This window comes from Neolamprologus multifasciatus, chromosome 11 (assembly GCF_963576455.1).
Source record: "Neolamprologus multifasciatus chromosome 11, fNeoMul1.2, whole genome shotgun sequence".
In the NCBI taxonomy this organism is placed as follows: domain Eukaryota; kingdom Metazoa; phylum Chordata; class Actinopteri; order Cichliformes; family Cichlidae; genus Neolamprologus; species Neolamprologus multifasciatus.
Window position 1 is genome coordinate 15,418,693 of NC_140449.1, and position 18,767 is coordinate 15,437,459.

Consider the following 18,767-nt stretch of genomic DNA (forward strand, 5'->3'; position numbering starts at 1 on the left):
AGCTATAAATGGGTGCTAAAATCACATCACCATCTGAAGCCTTTGGCGTGCTGCCTTCACTTGCTGCTCGTACAGAAAAGCTTTCAAGTGGAAAGACTTTTTTCTTCCGTTTCATTTTCAGTTTAATCCCATTTATTCAAGTTTAGACAACAAAATTATTATTTGAGGTTAGGAAATGCACCCGTTATAGCTACAAAAATTTAAAATTCATTAAATGTATTTAATAGCTCAAATTAGAACAACAAATTCAACTTTTTTGACATAGGACAAATGAATGTCCTAACACGCACTAAGTTCACAAGCACTGTATTGCACATACAGTCAGAGACTAGATTGAGTATCTCTTCGACTTTTCAAATAATCTTCCAGCAAACTTATACTAACCATGGATACTGAATGATTTGTAACTTTCCTATTTAGTTTGAAGGCAGCAGTTCTTCTTTCGTACTTCCTCCGAGCAGCTCGCATGTACAGCCATTTTGATTTGCGACCGCATCGCCGGAACGAACCCGTCAGGCAAAGGTGGGAATTCTGTAAACTCAAAGCACAGCTTCAGTGTAAATTTCATCCACTCTTCTTTCCCATTATGGCCTAATTTAAATGAGTGAACCTTTGCTTGGTCGTTGAGAAAAATGTGGTGCTAACTGCTGGTTTTCAGACTCAGCCTAGCCTAGCTAATATTAGCTCACGTTAGCATGGCTAAGCTTTCTTAGCTAAAAAAAAAAATTAATTAAAAAAACAAAAAAGAACCAAAGCACAATTCCCGAATTAATTTCAGTATCGTATGTAAGTAACGACACAATGTCTCACATTAGGTAGCATCCTAACGTTAAGAGGGAGGTGTCTCCCAACGTACAGCTAGCCGGTCAGTTTGAAGTAGCGTTAGCACTTTATTGCAGCTTGCAATTCCATTGTCATTTGGCAAGTGTAATTCTACACTGACACACCTCTCCATGTTGAGGGTGCACAATACAATTAAATGTAGCTGATCTGGGTGTTTCAGGTGTAAATCGTGAAAGGAGCAATGTGGGACCAGGGAGGACAGCCCTGGCCGCAATGGCCTCTTAGCCAGCAGCAGTGGATGCAATCTTTTCAGCATCAGCATGATCCAGGTTAGTGAGTGATGCCCATACACCACAAATGGCATTTTTGCTCCCTCAATAAAAAAAATCTAAATATTTTACAATGGATTCAAAAACTGTACTGGCAACTAGTCTTAATGCACTTTTTCCAGGTCAAGTGGACTGGGCAGCCCTGGCGCAAGCATGGATAGCCCAAAAAGAGTCTACAGGAGGAGAGCAGCAGAACATCCAGCCCAATGGTCAGGACATCCCAGGCCTTGAATCTGTTGGACAGAATAATCACAGCAACTTTCAGGGTGACCCAGCATTTGGCAGAATGTGGCAACCAGGTACACAATTAAGCCTTTGAGCCATGGTGCTCCCCCTGGAAAAAACCAAAACAAAAAACTGTGGAGATTTCTCTTGTGGCTTGTTTAAGTATTTTGTGTTTAACAGAATGGGGAATGCATGGCCAGCCCCCTCCTCCTCCACCCCCTGACCAGGCCTGGATCCCTCCAGGGTCAGGACCAATGGATGTGGTGAACCCCAGCGAGGACAGCAACAGCCAGGACAGCGTGGAATTCAACTCTGAAGCCCACCATGGGGTTTACCCCCAGAACAGCCATGGGTATGGGGCACAGCCCGACAGCTACGCCATGGCCCCCATGGCCATGAACCAGTTTGATTATCAGGTATGCAGATGCTACGGTAGAAACTGTTGAAGCGTTTTGGTTTTAGTGTGACAGCCAAGTAGCACGAGAAGGAGCAATCCATAGACACTCTGCCGGGTCCGAGCATCTAGGCGTATCAGTCGTTTGCTTTCTTGATGCTGTGCAGAGGAAGTGTTGGCTTGTTGAGGATCCAGCATGGTTTGTTATTACTTTATTTGTTGAGTTTTTTTTTTCTTTTCCCCTTTTAACCCAAGTATACCCTTTAGCTCAGTAAGGAGTGGGGAAAGACACCAGCAACCCCACACCTAGTGACTGCCAAAACAGAGGACCTTTAGTACTTAGAACTGACTTTAATTTTGAGTTTGTGCTGTCTCTCAACAGCATGGAGCTGCCTCATCATTTGCTCCGACACCAGCAGGCTTCCACTCCCCATACTGGCAGGGTCCTCCTCAGAACAGACGAGATGCCAGACCGCCTGGGTTTCGAGACAGGCCAAGATCCCCTATCCAGCTCCCTGTCAAACCTGAGGCCCCAGCAGCACCATTAGGTGAGTCCTGATGTCTGAATTTCTTTTTTTTAGTTATCTATTTAAATTCCTGAACTTTCTAGAAACATTTCAAGAAAATGGTATTGAGGTTATGAGATAAATATCAGTAGATGACTATATGTTTAAATAATCGAAGTCCTTATTCCACCTGTGTTGGTTTCATTGTTTGTTTAAAAAAAAAAAAAAGAGTCAAATTTAAATAGGTGATAGCTGTAGAAACCGATGCACCATATCAATACAACATCTTCTTTGTGTACATGGATTTGTACTGGAATAGTTTAATCGTTTGTAAAATATATGTGGATAACGCGTTTGATCTCCAGATGCTGTAAAGAGACGCACACTACCTGCATGGATCAGAGAAGGTCTTGAAAAGATGGACAGGGAGAAGCAAAAGAAGCTGGAGCGTGAGCGGATGGAGAAGGAGCATGCAGAAATGGCAAAAGATGACGTTAAAGGCCATGAGGCCGATGAGGGTGGTGATGGCCCACGTCTGCCCCGCAAGAGTAAATTTGTAAGGAACTCGTTTAAGACCCGTACTGCAAATCTTTTTGTTTTCCCTCTTTATCTGTAGCAATGATTGGCTATGTTTTCTTGATTGAAACTCATTCTTCTCTTCTGTTTGCATCAGGACAGTGATGATGAGGGCAATGATGATAATGACAACGAAGAAAAGATTTCACTAAAGAAAGCATTTTCTGCGCGGAGTCCCTCGCCCCCTGCAGAAGACAGTGAACCTGAAATGACTGAGGAGGAAAAGGAATTCCAGCTGGTCAGTTTGAACTTTCAAATTACATTCAAGTAGTCGGATTTGAGTGTGATTGTGTAGGTTCTCAGTCCGGGTCATGGCAGTTTTTAGTGTTCAAAACGGAGGCAACTGGACTTCTTTTCTGATTTGTAGAGGTGAAATGTGTTTACAAACCAAAAATGTCCAGTTGACTCCTTTTTGAGCGCTTGATTTTAATCTAATTGTTGAAATTGATAAAATATTGAGATGTTTGTTAATTTTTCCTTGTTTTAGATGGTGATGACAAAAACACTCCTGACAGAGATCCTTCTTGAGGTCACAAATGAAGAGATCCTGCATGTGGCTAGAGATACTCACAGGAAAGCCACTCGAGGTCTGGTCTTATATTTTCCTCTTTTTGCATTATCTCTGCTTGTCACAAAAACATTATGTTTAAATCTGGACAGAATTCGTTACGTGCCTCTTAAAATTACTCCGTAACACCCTGTAAGTGAGGGTGACTGAGCAGCATACATCAGAGTATGTCTGTCTGATATGCATTTCCAACCATTCTCTGCTAATGCATCAGGACACAGCAGAGCAGTGTTTGTCACAGACAGTATTGAAAACCTGTCATGGTATTGGAGGTGCTGCTGAATGGCTGTAAGACTGAATAAAGTCTCAGCGCTGACTCACCTGTAGATACAAGAGACTTCCTCCAGTGAAGTGACTGTGCATTAGTACAGATTGGTTCTTTCGCTCCTGTCCGACTGTTTGACTTGGATGTGTGACAGAAGTTTGTTTGTTAACCCTCTCTCTTTTCTCCATTTCTTTTGTTTTATTTTATATTTTTTTTCTCTTGTTACCAATGGCAGCTCTTGTGAATAGTGCTTTATCTGTGGCCCCCATCCCTTTCTCTAGCGACTCTTGCCTTTGAGAAAATGGCAGTATGTGTTTTAACATGTTGTTCCTGTTGTTGATGTGAATCAAAGCTCCTGCAAAACAGCTGGCACAGTCAAGTGCACTGGCTTCTCTGACCGGTCTCAGTGAGTATCCCTTTTTCTGTCACTGGTGGGGAGGGAAGGGAAATTTCTTTGGTTTATAGTCGGGGTTATTAGTCGGAACGTGGGAAAAGCTGTTGGCACAAAGCGTGACACCCAATATTTCACTGCTACTATTTAAGGCAAAAGTGGCATCTGACTTGCTTTTTAGATCTGTGCTTTGAAATTAGAAGCATGCTCTCAAAGACATTACAGACTGTTGAAAGTGTTTAAGAGCTGTATGTGTACTCTATGTTAATAAGAGGTTTACTGGTGTGAATTATAAAGTTAAACAAGATTAAGTGCCTTTCATGGGGACCTTGAGTTTGGATTGAGTGGTTTCATAAGTGGAACCTGATTTGAGAGCGGATCTTAACAGTTTCCAACACTCAACAACCTGGGGGCTCTGTTGTGGCAGGCGGGCTCGGTGACTATGGTTCAGATGAGAGCGAGGATGAGGATGGCCGTAGCGTCCGAGGATCCGAATCCTCAGACACAGATGAGGAAGAATTACGTCACCGCATCCGGGAGAAGCAGGACGCGTTCCGCCGCAAAGAGCGGGAGATGCAGCTGCTGCAAGAGAAACAAGCTCAGGAGGCGCTGCTAGCACGTGGTAAATATTAAATAACATTTGTGCAATGTGTGTTACTAGTTCACTTTTAACCTGAGTCTTTGTTTTCTGTTTGTACAGAAGAGATGGCAAAGGAGAGATTAAGTAAAGAAAGGGGGGAATATGATGAGAGTCAGTCAGAATATCCACACAAACAGGACATGAAAGAGAGGGAGGCAGAGCCCTTGGCAGACAGGCGCAGGTCCCGTAGTGAGAGGGAGGGTAGTGAGGGAAAGCATTCAGGCAGAGGGAAGGAACGCTCAGGGAGAGGCGGCAGCGATTCTCCCGCCAATGGTCACAGCAGCAGCTCCCGCTCCACCTCCAGCCACAGCAGCAGTCGATCTTCCTCCTCCTCATCTTCTTCCTCAGCATCTTCCCGTAGCTCCTCTCGATCTTCCTCCCCGCGAAGGAAAAGGAGACGTAGTCGCTCCTCATCCCACAAAACCCGGCAGCGCAGCCGCAGCCACAGCTCACACAGGCATCGTAGTGATCGCAGTGAGAAGGGCAGGGACAGGAGGAGGAGCAGTGCAGAGCGATCAGGCCGCCACAAGAAAGATCGCAGTGATTCCAGGGAGCGCAGGAGTCGAAGGAGTAGATCTAGGTCCAGAGACAGGGCCAGAGAGAGGGCCAGAGGAAGTCGCAGTCGCAGCAGGGACAGGGATAGAGAGAGGAAAAGGAGCCGGGAACGCAGGGACAGCAGTCATAGTCGCAGCAGCAAACATAAACAAAAGGCTTCTAGCAAAGACAGAGAGAGGAGGAGGGAAAGGAGTCGTAGTCATGAGAAAGACAAGAAAAAGAAGGATAAAGATAGAGACAAAGAGGTGGATAAAAAGAAGGAAAAGCCAAAGACCAAAGAGAAGGAAAAGGAGAAGGAAAAAGGGAGCTCTGTAGTTAGTGAAGAGAATGGCAAATCGAAGAAAAGGAAAGAGAGCGAGTTAGGAACAGATTCTCAAACTGACAAGCACTCGCGACATGATAGTAAAGCCAGCAAGAAGGGCTCGGCCAAAGCTAGCAAGAGGCACTCAGACTCTGACTCAAGTAGATCCCCCTCCCCTGAAGTTAGCAAGGAAAAAAAATATAAGAAATCCAAACGTAGTCGCTCAAGATCGACGGAAAAATCTCACAAGTCTGGTAAGAAGGCAAGCCGCAAACACAAGTCTAAGTCGCGATCAAGGTAGTATTCGTTTTTTTCTCTTTCAAAATACTGTATAATACTGTTTTCATTGTGATTTCTCTCGAGTCTTTGATCTGTTTTAGTAGCTGAGAGGAAAATGTTGGCTGTTATGAAAATTTAATGTTTAATACAGCTACACGTGCCTGACTGTGTAAAGTCAGGTCTCATGAATTAAAGGCTTAAATCTTTCACAACGGTTTTCTATGTCAAATGCAAATATGCCATTACTGAATACTAGCAAGTACCGCTTCCCTAGAACATCTGCCTGATTTGTCTGGTTCCTGGCCAAAATAGAGTGCGAAAATGTCAAATTGAGCCAAACAAACAAATTTGTCTTTTCGCCATGTTCTGCAGTTTAATTTGCATCTGTAGAATTTGTATAACATTAGTTTTTATGGAAGTTTTCTGACGTATTTATAGTCTTGACAGTATTTTTGGTGAAACGTGTTTTGTTCTGTTGTGCACTGCAATCAGTGTCATTAGTGCAGGAATAATGTCGTGTTCATAACTTTCTTTCAGGTCGACGTCTCCCTCCCGTCGTAGCAGACGCTGAGGAGCACAGTCACTGCCCTGATCTGTGCACTTTGCCATTTTAAATTCCATGAGTTGAACAGGCTTGTCTCATTATAGAGGCAGTTGTGTAGGTGAAAACCCCCTCATACTTTTCTTTTACTGTAAATATGTTCTTTTTAAAGTGTGCCTGAAGAACAAGTTTGAATGGTAGGAGTTTCCATTATCATGCACAGTTTAATTACACACTAAAAAACTCAAGTGAAACTGTGTATATTTTAAAAGAAGATTAACTTTTTCTCCAATTATTGTAAGATGTCTAATAAACTGTTTCTTGTCTTGCCTCACTACCTCTCTGACCTTAATTCAGTTTTTACTAACACAGTATTTAATGATGCGTGTTACAATTGCATTAAACGTAACCATACAAAGCAGGATCCTGCTACTTCCCTGAGATTACAATAATTCCCACTTTAAGGCTGCATGTGTTCAGCTGTCAGTGCTGCTGCATGGAAGTAGTGTTAATCATGTGATGCAAAAACTGTGCATTGATAGAATGAATGGTAGAACGTAACTTAAAACATTTTCTCAGTTTTCTGAAGAACGGTTGCTTTGTCCATAAGTATTTACAAGTTATGCTACTTCTGTTCCACTAGGTACTGCAAATGGTGCACTTTGTATTCCTTACCATATTTTATATACGTTTTAGAGTGTCACTTTTTAAACTAAATCTACAAGTTTATTGCTGTTTTGTTATAGATAAAGCAATGCAGCAATATTTAAGTGATTAAATAAGTTATTTTAATCAAATCAATTTAGATCTACAACATCAAACTGTAACTCTTAAAAATCTAAAAGGTTGTTTTGTATAAGAACTTTTACTTTAGGAAAAAAATATTTTTGATGCTGTAGTTAGGATAATGGTTTCTGTTTAAAGCATCGAATTGCTTGTTTGTTCATACTGAAAAACAGTTATTCAATATAAAATAATATTAACACTTCAGTAGTGTCACTTCTTATATAACACATCGTTAAAAGCTCTCAGCTGCAGGTCAGCCTGAAAATCATGCCCAGTGTTTGGTACACTATTGTTTCTGATCTTTTTTTCATTCTTTTTTTTTTTTTTTTTTAAATCCTGGAACATAAAAATATAACATGAGCATATCCAGACAGTTTTCTGAAAGGTGATGCTTGGATTTGGCCTTGGAAAAAAAAAACTCCATGTAATGCATCCCAACACTGAGTCCAAGTGCTGACAAATGGGGAGCACAGGTTAGTGTACCACATGAGTACTTGAAGCCTGTGCAGGTTAAATGCTTAATCACATTTAGAATTTGGAGACAACAGTCAACACAAAAATCTTCATCTCACGTCCCTCAAACCATTCAGCTGTTTCCACTGTGCCAGAAACGCTCTTGTCATAGGTGATCTTACTGTTTTGTTCCACATGTGAACATAATACAAGTTATCACAAATTACACCCTAGTAGTAAAAAATAGTCATCAGTAACATATGATTGGCCAGTGAAGTTATCAGTTTTGGTTTTTCCCCAATGAGTAAACTTTTTTTCTGTTTGTACAGAGATGATTGGCACTTTTTAAAAAAATGAAACTATAGTTAAATGTTTGATCAGGCATTACAACTGAGAGTATGACTCCCACAAATCCATTTTAAAACATAAATTAAAAAACTGGGAACAAACAGAAAGCTGTCAAACTTCCATTTCCTACTGTGCAAACACTGATTTTTAGTGAGTGATTTGCAATATCCGATTTCTTTACTGATGGATACTATTAACCAGCAAGTGATTACTGGGTAAAAAAGTGTATTGGACAAATGAAACTAACCAAAGTCATAGACTCTACATTGTCCAGTTGGTCAGGTCTCAACTGGTACTTTTTAATTTTTAAACAATTAAGGAAGAACTTGGCATACTTTTACTGCTCATATTTATTTTTTTCGAATACCATAGAGCAGACACAAGCAGTCAAAAAAGAAAACTGGCATAGCATAAAATTAAATATATAAAATATAAATAAATGAAGAGTGGCAGAGGCACTGGGTCCTTAGCAGCTCAAGAGGAAGTGGGGAATAATTGAAAAAGATAGTCAACGTCAATGATGACGAAACTGAAAATAGTAACTGTAATCTGGAAGCAGGCTTTACAGGGGAGCATCTAGCTGGTTTTACCTGAGGGGCCCGAGAAACTAGAGTGGAGAAGTGGGCTCATCTCCAAAGGCAGAGGAGGGCAGCAGTGCAACGGCGACGGTGAGAGCTGCGCTTAAATCTCAGCGTAGAAGAAGAAGGAAAACCAGCGACGCTGAACTCCAAAGACGAAGAAGACTGTTTATTATGAACTTCACAGCTAGTACCTCGTTGGTTTTATGACATGTACTCCAACAAGTTTCGCCGCCTCATGTTACGGCTGCACTGCCTTAAAACGACCGCTGTTTGCGGCCTGGCCCAGAGGGCCGCAGGTCGAAGCGGGTTCGGCTGGACTGCGGTGTGTAAACAGCGGACACTGTGGCTGCAGAGGAGCGCCTGTCGGGAGATAGAGCGACGTGCTGTGTTCCGTCATAACGGGTATTTAGCAGACACACTCGTGTGGTGACACCTTCCTTTACGGTGCCACATTGTATAAGAATATTTGGGGAGCCGGAAGCAGGGCTAGAAATCAGTATTCAAGTTCCATCCATCCATTCGCTTCCGCTTATCCTTTTCAGGGTCGCGGGGGGCGCTGGAGCCTATCCCAGCTGTCATAGGGCGAGAGGCAGGGTACACCCTGGACAGGTCGCCAGTCTGTCGCAGGGCCAACACACAGGGACAGACAACCATTCGCACTCACATTCACTCGCACATTCACACCTAGTGGCAATTTGGATAATCCAATTAACCTATCCCCACAAGCTGCATGTCTTTGGACGGTGGGAGGAAGCCGGAGTACCCGGAGGGAACCCACGCAAACACGGGGAGAACATGCAAACTCCACACAGAAAGACCCTGGCCTGATGGTGGAATTGAACTCAGGACCTTCTTGCTGTGCGGCAACAGTGCTAACCAGTATTCAAGTTTAAAAAACAAAACAAAAAACAAAACAAAAAAACTGTAAAACCCAGTGAAATTTAGCAGCATACAGCTACTGCTTAGACTAAATATGTTATGGAAATAATTCTAATTATTACTCTGAAATTTAATACAAGCATCATTTTGCATCCAGAAAGATAGTCAGGTTTGTCATTTTGTTAAATGAACTGGACTGATTCTTGAAATGTGTGATGCTCCTCCAATACACTGCCTTATAGTCAAAGTATCTTAAAGTTGAGTATCTTTGTGGATGGTAACATATTAGAAAGGCTTCCAAGCAGATTATCTCTGCACAAACCGATTCATTGCTTACAGACACGATTTTCAGTGTCTTCATGTGTCCTGTGGCTGAACACTTTCACCAAATGTTTTAGAACACTAAAAATGCTGCGTTTTTCTTTTACTCAAGTGATAGCATTTTGAGCGTGTGACTTATGCATGAACTAAAAAACAAAATTCGACACAATTCAGCATTTGTAAAAATTTGCACGTCACCAGAGACTGCATCATTACCGAACCATTTTACACGTTTTTTTTTTTTACACGTCTTTACTTGGTTTTAGCAAGATGAACTGAATGAAATGAGTACTGAGGGTCAAATGCCAGCACAAGTACCTTTTTTTTTAGAATTTGCAATTTGCATCTTCAGAAACTATATGTTTGATGTCAGTAAAAAAAGGACTTGGTATTTTGCTTGTTAGATTAACTCATTTTTTCAGTTTTACTGCACTCAGTATGTCCAAAGTATGATGAGCACAGCAGAATGCAAAATACTGGATAGGATAAGAAAAACAGCAAGCTCACATATGAGAGCCAATGATATTGATATTGGTACATAGCCCAACACAGTGCATCCAGAAAGTACACGACTGCTGGTGTTTCATCATGTTACATCTTCATTCCAAAATGATTAAATTCATTATTTACCTAAAAAATCCACACAATAGCCCATAATGACACGGTTAATAAAAGGTTTGCTTTAAATTCTTTTAAATTTACTAAAAATAGCAAACAAATATGTTTATATATGTATTCAAAGGCACTCAAAATCATGTACATCCTGGTTCCACTGGTCATCTGTCAGATGATTCTATAACTTGATTGGAGTCCACCTGTCTAAATAAGGCCCCATAGTTAACAGTGCATGTTGGAGCACAAACAAAGCAAAGAATTGTCTGCAGACCTCTGACACAGGATTTTATTGAGGCACAAATCTGGAGAAGGTTACAGAAATATTACTCTTCATCAAAAGTATCACCATCATCTGTAAATAGGAGAAGTTCTACCTGAGTCAGGCAGGTGACCAAGAAAGCGATTGTCAGTCTGACAGAGCTCCAGCGTGGAGAGAGGAGAAACTTCCAGAAGGATAATCATTTCTCCAGCATTACGCCAATCAGGCCTGTATGGGAGAGGGTCAGACAGAAGCCAATTCTCAATAAAAGGCACAAGACAGCCCACCTGGAGTTTACCAAAAGTCACTTGAAGGACTCTCAGACCACGAGAAACAAAGTTCTTCAAATTGAAACAAAGATTGAGCTCTTTGACCTGAATGCTAAACATCATGTCTGGTGGAAACAAGATATCGCTCATCACCTGGCCAATACCATCCCTACAGTGAAGCTTGGTGGTGGTAGACTCAGGCTGGGAGATGTTTTTTGGCAGCAGGAACTGGGAGACTAGTCAGCCTTAGTGTGGCACTCAGACTGGGGCGAAGGTTCATCTTCCAACAGGACAACAACACTAAGCACACAACCAAAATAACAAAGGAGTGACTTTAGCCAGAGCCCAGACTTGAACATGATTGAAGTTTGAGATCTGAAAATGGCTGTGTACCAACTCCCACTATGTCCAACCTGATGGAGCTTGAGAGTTTCTGCAAAGAAGAATGAGAGAAACTGCCCAAAGATAGGTGTGCAAAGCGTGTAGCATCAAACTGAGCAAAGACTTTGAATACTTACATGGCATATTTCTTTTCTATTTTTAATAAAATTGCAAGAATTTCAAGCAAACCTTTTTACTCATTATGAAGTGATAATCGATTCCATGTTGGAATAAGGCTTTAACATGACAAAATGTGGAACAAGTGAAGCGCTGTGTATACTTTTTGGAATATGTGTGCAAACAGCTCGACTCCACACACTCAACACAGCTGTCGGGCTACTCAGCTGCAGGTTCTGGAGAAGAATTTTGAATCAAAAAGTATAGTGAGATTTTTATTATTTATTATTGACACTATATAACAGTCTTTTGTTGGTTCCTTGTTTATTTGGCTCGGTTGTTTCCACTTTAATGCCTGTTTTTTTTTGTTTGTTTGTTTTTTCCACATGCAGCGTTCGGTCAGCCTCTCACAGCACTGTGGACCCTGATGAACTAAGGAAGTTCCAGTCGTTGGCAAACAAGTGGTGGGATGAACAGGGAGAATTTGCAGCTCTTCATGCCATGAACGACCTGAGGGTGCCTTTTATACGGTACACAATCCGCCCGTCAATCATCATCAGAGGCGCCAACAGATGGTGTCAACGTAACATAACCCAAAGGAAAGCCGGGCGGCCTCGTGGTATCTGAAAGCAACTTGTGAGGATACAAGAAAAAATAAGAGAAATTGAAAGTGACAGGGTTCTTCCAAAGATCAGTACATTTTCAGCCAATAGTGTTTCAGCTGCTTTGGCTCTACACGTGTGCATGTTTTGGGGGTCGGCTGGGGCTGTTTTGATTGATAAGATCTGTTGTTCGGGACCCTTTGCTGTAATCATGACAGCCATCCAGCCAAGAGCCCAGTGCTGTGTTCCCCTCCCCCACCCTGGGATCTTCTTGGTGGTGTTGGTGGTGGTGATGATGATGTGTGCTTATGGTGACAGTATGACAGATCTAGTGTCAGTGATGTCTGAGTGGGAATGATTTGCCCAATAACATTTTACCCTCAGGGCAAGTTGAAATGAGAGACAGCAGCAGTGCTGCCACTGTTGCTGCTGGAGCTCTGCGACTGATAGTTCATCCTGCCATGGTGCCTTATTTTCTTCATTGTTTCAGTGTGTGCTTTAGTTCTGTAATACATGGTGTTGTACACAGGCTCAGGATCTGTGCAGATACCCCGCGTAGTAACCAAATGCAATGTCTTTAACAAAACAGGGTTTAGTGTTTGATTTGCCTTAGTTATTAGCAAAATGGTCTACTTCTATTTTGTCCTCAAAATGTTACACTGACAGCAATACAGTGAATCATAACTATACACGCAATGGTGACAAATTAAAGGAAAAAAAATCTGCCCTTTATTGTGAGGAATTCTGAGTTTCCATCATACTTGTCCTCTTATCAAAGGATGGGGTCACTGGAAATCATTACAATGAAGAAACAGATTTATATCCTGATGGGAGTGGTCTTTTCCAAGATGGCAGTTGTAACCTTCTGTAGGACATGAGTGGGTCACTGAAAGGTTTGATTATTATGAAAATGATGCGAACCATATGGTACAGTTTTCACAGTCAGCTGATCTCAACGAAGTTGAACACGGAGATATTTGGATCCATGTGATAGATGGCTTACTCTACCAGCATCACCAAAGTGAGGGAACACAGTATGATAGGGAAAAAAATGTAGAGGTCATTAGTTGACCTTTTATTCATTGTGTATGCAAATTTACCTGTTTGACAAAATGTTTACCCACAGTTTCTAAAATATAAAGTTGGAAAACACTCAGAAATACTTACGTTTGAGACTGAATTTCTTTTTGGGGTTTTTGGTTCATTAAGTCAAAGTAAATTTTATGAAAATAATCACTGAGTTCATGCTAACAGTAATGGTTTATCATGTGCTGATAGTTCAGCAGTAGCTTTTGTCTGGCTCTGTCTGGGTGGTGGTAGTGCGAGGAGGTAGTTAGATGGATGTAAGTATATTTTGGCACCTTAGCAGAGCTTTAATGACGAGCATGATGTGCAGTCAGGTCTCAGCCTATTCCCATGTTTCGGGCCTCAGGCAGGAGGCTGTCGGACTGCATATTAAGGAAGGAAGTGAGGATGTTTGTTTGCTGGCTGACACTGTTGCTCGGAGCGATTTGAGAGAAAATGGTGTAATACAGCATGGAGCTACCCCTACACTTCCTCATGCTAAGCGGCTTCTCATAGACTTTGGAGGTTCACAATTTCATATGTGCCCACTGTTCTTTTACTTTTAAGCGTTAGGTCTGTTGTAGAGTATTCTGAAATATCTTGAAGACTTGGGAACGGGAGATATATTTTTATATATTTTTACCTTGCACAGGGATAACCTGCTGAATGTGCACAGAGCGCGCCATCCCGGGAAGCCACTCGCAGGACTGAAGATCCTGGACGTCGGTTGTGGAGGAGGCCTGCTCACAGAGGTAAAAAGCGTCCGAAAGCTGCACACTCAGAGCAAACAACAGCGCCAAAGAAAAGCGTCTTTCCTGCTACATATTATCTGTCTGGCCGCAATTGTTTCAATTGCTACCTTTCACGTCACATTGAGTCTTTTCTTCCCTCGTGCAGCGTAAATATGTGCCTTCGATGTGCTTCAGTGCCAGGCTTCTCACATGCATACGCAGCAGAGCCCGGATAAACATTTCAACGTCAGCCCGGTGCTCGTTCTGCTTTGATCTGACTGGTCACGGCGTGGTGGATTGGACAGTCGGTCGTTTACAGTTGTTTATCTGTTTGTTAGCGCTGATAGCTGCATGACCGGGACGGAGCGTTGATGTGAGCTGAGGACTCACCAGCTGTGCTGTGTGATCTCTGAAGACAAAATCAGGTCCTGTTCTTATACAGCTCTGTCACACAGGTTGTCTTATTGAGACACAGACACACATGATAAGAGCGCCTGTTAAGGCTGTGACTGTTATTGTGTGTCTGACCGTTTCTTAACTAACAGTCCTACCATCACACGGGATCAGCAGCGGAAGGATGGATATCAGGCCCCTGGGCAAAAAAGCTCTTCGGTCAGACTTGGATGTTTAGCTTTTGTCCACAGGAGGGCACCGTTCACACGAAACCCTTATTTAGTGCATGTTCCTGCATATCGCTGCTGTTTTTTCCCACTCTCTTTACAGTGCCAGCACAGCGTCTTGTGGAGATGATGCATTACTGCCATGATTGATATTGTTTTAAATTTCATGAGTTGTTTGTTTATTTATTTATTTTTTACTCAACAACCACAAAATCTCTTGTATTAATTGACATATTTTAGATATATTATAAAAGCCTAACATTGAATTCAAATAACTCTCATTTGACCTACACTGTGCTGTATTTACCTGCATGTAAAACAACAGTCCCCATTTACTAGTTCTTCTTCTTATGAAGATGGACAGGTTATGGGTGAGTTTGGATGAAGTGAATGATGGAAGTCAGGAAATTTTCTTTCTCTCATTAAATTTTGTATTCCAGAATTTAATAGTTCATGCAAATCTGTGCCTATCACCCCCCAGTGAATATATTACTGTAGATAAACATAAGGGGTGTTGAAATGTGAGTTCCAACACATAATCAGTGACTTCAGTCAAATGAGCACAGCATCCTGAAGAAGACAGGTTAGATAACAAAGCAGTAACATTTCAAGTTTGCTAGTACAACATTATTTGTGTGTAAGAGTCAATTTTATCTACTTAAGACTAAGTAAAATATATGAGTTATTGTGATATATATATATATATATATATATATATATATATATATATTATAATGCAAGACAAATGTTGCTCATATTGTTAGCTGTTGTGGTTGAACAGTGACTTATTTTTGAAGTATTTAGCATGGTTAATATGATTGATGTATAATGTTGTATTTGTCATCCAAAGAGGACAATGAAAAATCGGATTCTTATTCCTCAAAGCTAATGCAACTAATATATTATTCATTTAAAATGTGTGCTTTGTCTACTTTTATCATTTTTAATATGGTTTTGTACTGTCTGTTCTTCTTTTAAGTGAATCGTATTCGGCTAAAAAAAAAATTTGACATGCAGTTCTCTGCTCCTCATCCTCTTCCAGCCCCTGGGTCGTCTGGGAGCTAAAGTTTTGGGTATAGATCCAGTGGAAAACAGCATTGGCACCGCCCAGCTGCATTCGTCCTTTGACCCAGACCTATGTGAGCGGGTGTCCTACCAGGTGTGCACCCTGGAAGAGCTCTCAGGAGGAGAGGATGAAGGAGCGGGACACTTTGACGCCGTGGTGGCGTCTGAAGTTGTGGAACATCTGGCTGACCTGGAAACGTTCGCCTTCTGCTGCAGCCAAGTGCTAAAGGTGTTGTTTGTTGTTTTATTGTTTTATTTTGTTTTTTAATACTTTGACTCTGATATTTGTGTATTAATACTGCACTTGTGTTTGCATATCAGGTAGAGGTTCCCTCTCTCTGAATTAGACAGTTACGGGTGCCTGAGTCAGCACTGGGCCGGACCGTGGTCTGTGGATGACCTGCTGTGTTTTTCTGTGTGTGCCTTGTACTTATCATTGAAGAGTTTTAGTGAAAGCTGTGGTCCGTACTGCAGCCTGAGGGTCAGAATCTCCTAGGTTAGTGGGCCAAAAGTAGCTGACAGGGAGAAAAAAGCTTAATGCAGGTGGTTAAGTCATGACTGGACTTCTCTCTCTCTCTCTCTGGTCTAAATCTTTCTTCTGCACTTTCATTAAAAAAAACAAACATTTAAATGTACTTTTCTTGACCACGCATACATATATTTTTTTGATGCTCATGCTTTTATTTATTTTTTTCTCTCCCCTCCTGTTCAACCTATATTTCTTGGCCTTGTTGAACTTTGAGGTTTGGCATCCTTCCATGTCGTGCGCGCTGGATTTTGTCCTCTGAAAGCCTTAAATCCATTCTATAAATACCCTGCTGCCTCTCGTAGAAGAGCTCCTCCCTTGTATATCACCTGCAGAGGTGTCATGAAATGTGTTTCCAGAAGTAACGCAGTCTATTTAATTTATATTTCATGAATCAAACCTTTCCATTTTTGCTCCCTGTGTGCAGCCAGGTGGCTCACTCTTCATCACGACTATAAATAAAACCAACCTGTCCTACGTGCTGGGCATTGTTGTAGCGGAGCAGCTGCTGCGCATCGTGCCCGACGGGACCCACGACTGGGAGAAGTTTGTCAGCCCAGTAGACCTGGAACGCCTCCTGGAGTCTCGTAAGTCCCTTTGGAGGGAGAAAAAAAGAAGCTCCCACTGATCATAGAAAACAGACTAAAAATGCAGTTGGTTTTTTTATTTTTTTATTTTATTTTTTTTAAATAATTAAGTGGGCAAATCTATGTGGAACTAAGTAAATATACCATATTACAAAAGGTCGCTGCAAGATGTAAAAGTTTTTTTAAACAGCAGTAAATTTTGAGGATTTCTGTGTCCATAAATTGTCTGCAAAGCTCATTTTATAATTCGTGTTCAGAAGTAGTGCAAAAATAAAAATCTAATTTTGCCTTTTGTGTTGACATCAGTGTCTTCCTTCTTTGTTAGATGGCTTCTCGGTGCAGTCTGTCAAAGGAATGCTGTACAACCCCCTGTCGGGAGCCTGGAGCTGGACCGACAGCACTGCCATCAACTACGCCCTCCACGCCGTCAAACTGAGAAAACAGGCTGAGGACAGCAGCCTCCACCCAGAGGACCAAACCATAGAAAGTAGCAGCTGAGCCACGCCACGCCACTTGAGAAGAAATCCAAAAATGAGAAATAATAACTCAGACGCGAGCAGCCCTGACATCCTGTCGGCCAGCTGTGACGCAGCACATGAGACTGAGTTTATTCAAGGAAAGGGACAAACTGCCTGCAGATAGAATTAGAGATGTGCTGCATTTGGCAGACCCATTGATGCTGTGCTGTGCTGCGTGAGTGCTGAATACATGTCTAGTGTTTGATAAGCTGTGTAAAGCAACGGTGCATCCTTTAATTGTGTAATCATTGTCAGCATATGCTGTCCTGCGTCAGTGTGGTGTTTGAGGGTGAATAGTTAAAGGTTTGCAACATCCTCCATTAAAACTGACCTCACATCAGTTTGATTTCTCAAGAATGAAAGCATGAGAGTGAAAAATGTGATTTATTTTGAATGCTAACAAAAAACAAACAAACATGATTTTAGGTTTTTAGATGTTAATATTAATTTATATTTTGTGTCCACAGAGGGGAGGGGCAACCATTTCCTGTGGGATTATAAGGGGTCTGGTCTCATGTGGAAGTATTACATAATACAGATCTCCCTCGTGCAGAGAATAAGTCATGCTTGCATGATGGTCTTAAAGAGACCAGAAATATGACTGTAGAACATGTGCAGAAGCTAACAGAGCACACTGTGAGGACTGAGCACTACACCTATTTCAATTTCAGATATGTTGACATTTCACTGGTTTTAAAAAAAAATGCTCTTTGTATATACATATTTTAAAAAGAACTCACCCTCTGGGGGGTGGTATGTGTGTGCTCCTCATGTTCAGATCCTCTACCAGAGGCCTGGAAGTTAGAGTGCTCTGTGCAGTATCTTAGCTGGTCCTTGGACTGCACTCTCCTGGATGGAGACCTTTGATGTTGTGCCTGGGATCTGCTCAAACTAATTTTCCAGCTCCTTTATGCTTCTATTACCACTAGGACCACTTTGGACTTTACCTTCCACATCTGCTCCAGATGTTTCTTCAGCACCTGGTTCTCCATTTTCTTGTGCTCCTTCTTCCCGATGTTGCTGTCCGGTAGGATTACAACATCTATGACAACTGCGGTCTTTTGTTCCTTGTCAACAACCACTACAATACTGCTTGGTTTGCCAGCAGCTTCTATGTGGAAGTGGAAGTCCCACATGACCTTACTCCTGTTGTTCTCAACCACCTTTTGTGATTGAGGACTTGGGGACTTCTAGTCCATATGCAGCACAGATGTTCCTGTACACTATCACAGCCACTTGGTTGTGCCTCTACATCTATGCAGTTCCAGCTTGCTTCTTACATCCTATTACTATATGTTGGATAGTCTCTGGGGCACCTTTGCACACTGTTCAACTTTGTTCCCTTTGTAGACTCAACCCTCTATCTGATGCCTAGAGTCTGTTCTTGTGCTGCTGTGTTAGAGACTCTGCGCTGTGCTTTTAGTCTGTGTTGTGCCAGAAAAATGATTTCAGGAATTTGCCCCAAAATGATTGTCTATATTTAAACTGCTTTAAATGACTTGTCAACCCACAATCTGTCAAACACATGACAAGCATGTCTCTTAAGAATGATATCAAGCCATTTTGAGCCAGAAATAAAACAGTCCTGTCACAAGGTAAGAAGCTGCAGTCGGTTTTTGGCAAAGTGACTTTTATGTATCCTATATTTATCTAGGTAAAGAGTGTCATTGACATAAAAAATTTCTTTTTCA

At 41.7% G+C, this 18,767-nt stretch overlaps 2 protein-coding genes across 5 annotated transcripts; both read left to right on the forward strand.

Moving 5' to 3' along the window:
* Nucleotides 1-413: 413 nt before the first annotated feature.
* On the forward strand, nt 414-6,690 carry pnisr (PNN-interacting serine/arginine-rich protein). Of its 4 annotated transcripts, none has more exons than XM_085177048.1 (12): nt 414-522; nt 1,004-1,112; nt 1,235-1,411; nt 1,518-1,753; nt 2,114-2,279; nt 2,603-2,793; nt 2,911-3,051; nt 3,301-3,400; nt 3,999-4,052; nt 4,465-4,659; nt 4,738-5,830; nt 6,350-6,690. In XM_085177048.1, the coding sequence occupies exons 2-12, from the start codon at nt 1,025-1,027 to the stop codon at nt 6,381-6,383; spliced, it is 2,475 nt and encodes an 824-aa protein (XP_085033174.1). In that variant the 5' UTR covers nt 414-522; nt 1,004-1,024; the 3' UTR covers nt 6,384-6,690. The 4 variants fall into 4 exon arrangements, with proteins under 4 accessions (XP_085033174.1, XP_085033176.1, XP_085033175.1 ...); XM_085177050.1 differs by having other exon boundaries at nt 4,741-5,830; XM_085177049.1 differs by having other exon boundaries at nt 4,465-4,656.
* Nucleotides 6,691-6,805: 115 nt separating this feature from the next.
* On the forward strand, nt 6,806-18,678 carry coq3 (coenzyme Q3 methyltransferase). Its single transcript, XM_085177058.1, has 6 exons — nt 6,806-8,923; nt 11,755-11,892; nt 13,682-13,781; nt 15,423-15,674; nt 16,399-16,558; nt 16,884-18,678. Exons 1-6 carry the CDS (start codon nt 8,730-8,732, stop codon nt 17,054-17,056), a joined length of 1,017 nt encoding a protein of 338 aa, XP_085033184.1. The 5' UTR covers nt 6,806-8,729; the 3' UTR covers nt 17,057-18,678.
* The last annotated feature ends 89 nt before the right edge of the window (nt 18,679-18,767 follow it).

Excerpts from the sequence above, each read along its gene's own strand:
- pnisr (XM_085177048.1), top strand. The coding sequence starts at position 1,025 with ATGTGGGACCAGGGAGGACAGCCCTGGCCGCAATGGCCTCTTAGCCAG. Across the intron at positions 1,412-1,517 it reads TGGCAGAATGTGGCAACCAG|AATGGGGAATGCATGGCCAG; the intron begins GTACACAATTAA and ends TGTGTTTAACAG. Across the intron at positions 2,794-2,910 it reads TGCCCCGCAAGAGTAAATTT|GACAGTGATGATGAGGGCAA; the intron begins GTAAGGAACTCG and ends TGTTTGCATCAG.
- coq3 (XM_085177058.1), top strand. The coding sequence starts at position 8,730 with ATGTACTCCAACAAGTTTCGCCGCCTCATGTTACGGCTGCACTGCCTT. Across the intron at positions 11,893-13,681 it reads CTGAGGGTGCCTTTTATACG|GGATAACCTGCTGAATGTGC; the intron begins GTACACAATCCG and ends TACCTTGCACAG. Across the intron at positions 16,559-16,883 it reads GGAACGCCTCCTGGAGTCTC|ATGGCTTCTCGGTGCAGTCT; the intron begins GTAAGTCCCTTT and ends CTTCTTTGTTAG.